At 44.6% G+C, this 6,321-nt stretch overlaps 1 protein-coding gene across 1 annotated transcript; it reads left to right on the forward strand.

Annotated features, from left to right (window-relative positions):
• The first annotated feature begins 3,611 nt into the window (after window positions 1–3,611).
• LOC130360895 (ankyrin repeat domain-containing protein 9-like) lies at window positions 3,612–5,977 on the forward strand. Its single transcript, XM_056563452.1, has one exon. The coding sequence runs from the start codon at window positions 4,010–4,012 to the stop codon at window positions 4,850–4,852; it is 843 nt and encodes a 280-aa protein (XP_056419427.1). The 5' UTR covers window positions 3,612–4,009; the 3' UTR covers window positions 4,853–5,977.
• The last annotated feature ends 344 nt before the right edge of the window (window positions 5,978–6,321 follow it).

Raw genomic sequence — 6,321 nt, forward strand, 5'->3', positions numbered from 1 at the left:
TAGAGCTGGTACCATCATAGGTGGCACAGTGCATATAATACCATCTTAATGTATGTATCCCTGAAGATCTATAGAGCTGGCACCATCATAGGTGGCACAGTGCAAATAATACCATCTAAATGTATGCACCCCTGAGGATCTATAGAGCTGGCACCATCATAGGTGGCACAGTACAAATAGTACCATCTAAATGTATGTATCCCTGAGGATCTATAGAGCTGGCACCATCATAGGTGGCACAGTGCAAATATTAACATCTAAATGTATGTATCCCTGAGGATCTATAGAGCTGGCACCATCATAGGTGGCACAGTGCAAATATTAACATCTAAATGTATGTATCCCTAAGGATCTATAGAGCTGGCACCATCATAGGTGGCACAGTGCATATAATACCATCTTAATGTATGTATCCCTGAGGATCTATAGAGCTGGCACCATCATAGGTGGCACAATGCAAATAATACCATCTTAATGCTTATATCCCTGAGGATCTATAGAGCTGGCACCATCATAGGTGGCACAGTGCAAATAATACCATCTAAATGTATGTATCCCTGAGGATCTATAGAGCTGGCACCATCATAGATGGCACAGTGCAAATATTAACATCTAAATGTATGTATCCCTGAGGATCTATAGAGCTGGCACCATCATAGGTGGCACAGTACAAATAGTACCATCTAAATGTATGTATCCCTGAGGATCTATAGAGCTGGCACCATCATAGGTGGCACAGTGCAAATATTAACATCTAAATGTATGTATCCCTGAGGATCTATAGAGCTGGCACCATCATAGGTGGCACAGTACAAATAGTACCATCTAAATGTATGTATCCCTGAGGATCTATAGAGCTGGCACCATCATAGGTGGCACAGTGCAAATATTAACATCTAAATGTATGTATCCCTGAGGATCTATAGAGCTGGCACCATCATAGGTGGCACAGTGCATATAATACCATCTTAATGTATGTATCCCTGAGGATCTATAGAGCTGGCACCATCATAGGTGGCACAGTGCAAATATTAACATCTAAATGTATGTATCCCTGAGGATCTATAGAGCTGGCACCATCATAGGTGGCACAGTACAAATAGTACCATCTAAATGTATGTATCCCTGAGGATCTATAGAGCTGGCACCATCATAGGTGGCACAGTGCAAATATTAACATCTAAATGTATGTATCCCTGAGGATCTATAGAGCTGGCACCATCATAGGTGGCACAGTGCATATAATACCATCTTAATGTATGTATCCCTGAGGATCTATAGAGCTGGCACCATCATAGGTGGCACAATGCAAATAATACCATCTTAATGCATGTATCCCTGAAGATCTATAGAGCTGGTACCATCATAGGTGGCACAGTGCATATAATACCATCTTAATGTATGTATCCCTGAAGATCTATAGAGCTGGCACCATCATAGGTGGCACAGTGCAAATAATACCATCTAAATGTATGCACCCCTAAGGATCTATAGAGCTGGCACCATCATAGATGGCACAATGCACATAATACCATATAAATGTATGTATCCCTGAAGATCTATAGAGCTGGCACCATCATAGATGGCACATTGCAAATATTAACATTTAAATGTATGTATCCCTGAGGATCTATAGAGCTGGCACCATCATAGGTGGCACAGTACAAATAGTACCATCTAAATGTATGTATCCCTGAGGATCTATAGAGCTGGCACCATCATAGGTGGCACAGTGCAAATATTAACATCTAAATGTATGTATCCCTGAGGATCTATAGAGCTGGCACCATCATAGGTGGCACAGTACAAATAGTACCATCTAAATGTATGTATCCCTGAGGATCTATAGAGCTGGCACCATCATAGGTGGCACAGTGCAAATATTAACATCTAAATGTATGTATCCCTGAGGATCTATAGAGCTGGCACCATCATAGGTGGCACAGTGCAAATATTAACATCTAAATGTATGTATCCCTAAGGATCTATAGAGCTGGCACCATCATAGGTGGCACAGTGCATATAATACCATCTTAATGCTTATATCCCTGAGGATCTATAGAGCTGGCACCATCATAGGTGGCACAGTGCAAATAATACCATCTAAATGTATGTATCCCTGAGGATCTATATAGCTGGCACCATCATAGATGGCACAGTGCAAATATTAACATCTAAATGTATGTATCCCTGAGGATCTATAGAGCTGGCACCATCATAGGTGGCACAGTACAAATAGTACCATCTAAATGTATGTATCCCTGAGGATCTATAGAGCTGGCACCATCATAGGTGGCACAGTGCAAATATTAACATCTAAATGTATGTATCCCTGAGGATCTATAGAGCTGGCACCATCATAGGTGGCACAGTACAAATAGTACCATCTAAATGTATGTATCCCTGAGGATCTATAGAGCTGGCACCATCATAGGTGGCACAGTGCAAATATTAACATCTAAATGTATGTATCCCTGAGGATCTATAGAGCTGGCACCATCATAGGTGGCACAGTGCATATAATACCATCTTAATGTATGTATCCCTGAGGATCTATAGAGCTGGCACCATCATAGGTGGCACAGTGCATATAATACCATCTTAATGTATGTATCCCTGAGGATCTATAGAGCTGGCACCATCATAGGTGGCACAGTGCAAATATTAACATCTAAATGTATGTATCCCTGAGGATCTATAGAGCTGGCACCATCATAGGTGGCACAGTGCATATAATACCATCTTAATGTATGTATCCCTGAGGATCTATAGAGCTGGCACCATCATAGGTGGCACAATGCAAATAATACCATCTTAATGCTTATATCCCTGAGAATCTATAGAGCTGGCACCATCATAGGTGGCACAGTGCATATAATACCATCTAAATGTATGTATCCCTGAGGATCTATAGAGCTGGCACCATCATATGTGGCACAGTGCAAATAATACCATCTTAATGCATGTATCCCTGAAGATCTATAGAGCTGGTACCATCATAGGTGGCACAGTGCATATAATACCATCTTAATGTATGTATCCCTGAAGATCTATAGAGCTGGCACCATCATAGGTGGCACAGTGCAAATAATACCATCTAAATGTATGTATCCCTGAGGATCTATAGAGCTGGCACCATCATAGGTGGCACAGTGCATATAATACCATCTAAATGTATGTATCCCTGAGGATCTATAGAGCTGGCACCATCATATGTGGCACAGTGCAAATAATACCATCTTAATGCATGTATCCCTGAAGATCTATAGAGCTGGTACCATCATAGGTGGCACAGTGCATATAATACCATCTTAATGTATGTATCCCTGAAGATCTATAGAGCTGGCACCATCATAGGTGGCACAGTGCAAATAATACCATCTAAATGTATGCACCCCTAAGGATCTATAGAGCTGGCACCATCATAGATGGCACAATGCACATAATACCATATAAATGTATGTATCCCTGAAGATCTATAGAGCTGGCACCATCATAGATGGCACATTGCAAGTCATACCATAGTAATGCATGGTATGCCCAACCCCCATCAGCCAGGCGTTGCATGTAGAGCAGCTCCTAGCACTGCAGTAAGCACTGAGCGCAGGGCGGTGAAGAGAGAACAGATTGACACAATGTGCATGTAGCATGGAGCTGCAGGGGCTGGGAGAGGAAGGAGGGGTTTCCCACTGTCAGGGGTTACAGGGGCATTGGATGATCAAGCCTTCTGCCGCCGCTGCTGCTGAGCAAGCCTTTTCGCAGGGGTCCCATGCCGTTGCATGGCAGCTGGAAGCGAGGAATACCAAACAAGCTGGGATACTAAGGGTTAAATCCTCGGGAAGGCTCGAGCTACAAGATGAACCTGCCGCAATGGTGGCTTGAGACTATGCTTCTCTATGCAGCAACTGTATGACGGTGGGAGACCCCCCTTCACCACCACCCTTTAAGAAAACCGGTGAAAATTCCCTTTTTTTGTTCCAGCCGTACCGGGGCGACCGCAGGAGAAGACATGTGCAGCAACCAGGTCAGCCTGCAGGACGAGCAATGCAAATTCTATTCCTACATGTTCTACCAGGCTGTACGGGACCAGGAGCCGGTGTGGAAGCTGGAGGAGATAAGGACTATGGAATATTTCCATTGGGATGAAGACGCCAGCATGAGGTGCTATTCGCCCTCCGACGCCCTGATGTACGCCGTGGTGCACAACCACCTGCGTTACGCCCAATATTTGCTGTCTCACTTCCCGGAGGAGGCTCTGAAGGTGCCAGGAATCAAGTTCTGCTGCTGCCCTCCCTCGGCCCCACACTTAGCCTTGGCCGTCACCTACGATAGACGAGACATCTTGATCATGATCATTAAGATGTCCCACAAGATGCCCAGTCTGAACTCCTACATCAACCGGGCCAGCTGCTTCCATCTGTCGGATGGCAAGACCCCCCTCCACCTGGCCTGCGAGCTCCTGAGTGCCGAAACTGTCCTGATCCTCCTAGGCAATGGGGCATCCCCAAAAATCATGGACCGCAAGGGGGAGACCCCATTGGATGTCATCTTGGAGCAACTATGGAGCTCGAAGGTCAACGTGGACTCGAAAAAACTCTGCCTGTATTATCTGCTACTTTTTACCCCTTCCTTGAACTTCAAGATGAGGAAGATCCTTCAAGATAATCCCGAATTTTGGAATCCTTTACTAGGGGAGGACAAGTTTAATTACCTGGTGGGGAATACGCCGGCCACGTTGTACCTTCTAGCTATGCAGAAAGTCTTGCGGTGTCTCCCTCCGTCACTCTTCCCACAGAGCATCCAGGCTCTGCCTATACCTCATGCATTAAAGCCATTGCCTGGGTCGGGGTGACAATGTCCCAAAAACGACACCCCTCCCCATCCCCTCCCTCCACCCCCCATTCCTTCACCCAACATGGCTTCTTCCTCCAACGATGACTCTAGAATTCTATATGATCATTAAATTATTCCGGACTCTTCGCTTTATGACTGGTGACGTAATATTGACTAGAATTTGCCAAAAAATTTAAAAAATATTCGGATGATGGAGTCGTCCTATAACCGGACAATGATACGTGTCCCAGATAGTAACAAATGTAGCAAAAAGACAAAAAAAAGACAGAATTTTTTAATTAAATTGCGATTGTTGAGTCGTAGTCGACTTTCCTTCACTCAGGCTTGTTGGTTGCAGCCGCTTGTACCCAACACTTTGGGGCAAATGCCCGTCTCGGTTAACCCCCTATTAATAGTATGACATAAAAATGTACAAAACTTCTACCTTTTTGGAAGTGATTGATTCACCACTTTCCCCTCCCCCCATGTGATCGCTCCGATCGGCCCTAATAATGGACCGTGTACGATTGTTTCAGCCTTAGGTCCTAATGTCGGCTTCATGTGTCACATTTTGGCGCCATTTTTTATTTGCAGAATAATTTTATTTTCTGTTTTAGCAAATGTATCCTAGAGGGGGGAAAGAAAGATGTAGCTTCAATTTGGAAAAATCCCCCCCCAATCCCCTTCTTCCCTTTCTGGGAATCATATAGGCGAGAAACTGCTGTAACCCGGCATGGTGGGCCGCATAGGTCTGACGCATAGGTCTGTCTCAGTCCCGGCGGATCTGTTGTACATTGTCGATTCCGTATTTAGGAGGGAGGGGGTTGGCATTGCTCTTTAACCCTTCAGCTCCCGGGTTTACTGTCAGTGGTGACGCCGCGTTGTATGTTGCAATGCAGCCGGTTGGATTGCAGGGTTTTGCCCAGAAATCTGCATAAAATATGCGCATAATGTGTCCTCATTAACAAAGAGAGAATATATTTCCTGGAGGAGGAATGAGAGGAGAACGGGATCTTCGAGGTTCTGCCGGCAGCGACTATTTTTCTACATGAAAAGCGACTATTAGCATGTGTCCATGTCGTGTCTGTTACCAGATATACCGCTATATACATGTATAAAGGGATTTATCTCCTTCTCTATAAGGCTGCGTGTCATTTCTCTTCTGCATGGTCAGTGTGGCATGATGGTCACTGTCTGCTGTATCTAATCATGTGTGATACTGTCTGCTGAGCTGTGTATCTAAGCTTATCATGTGCGATACTGTCTGCTGAGCTGGGTATCTAAGCCTATCATGTGTGACACTGTCTGCTGAGCTGTGTATCTAAGCCTATCATGTGCGATACTGTCTGCTGAGCTGTGTATCTAAGCCTATCATGTGTGATACTGTCTGCTGAGCTGGGTATCTAAGCCTATCATGTGTGACACTGTCTGCTGAGCTGTGTATCTAAGCCTATCATGTGCGATACTGTCTGCTGAGCTGTGTATCTA

This window comes from Hyla sarda, chromosome 3 (assembly GCF_029499605.1).
Source record: "Hyla sarda isolate aHylSar1 chromosome 3, aHylSar1.hap1, whole genome shotgun sequence".
NCBI classification, from domain to species: Eukaryota; Metazoa; Chordata; class Amphibia; order Anura; family Hylidae; genus Hyla; species Hyla sarda.

What these genes read in the sequence shown, in the direction of transcription:
- LOC130360895 (XM_056563452.1), top strand. Translation starts at nt 4,010, where the DNA reads ATGTGCAGCAACCAGGTCAGCCTGCAGGACGAGCAATGCAAATTCTAT.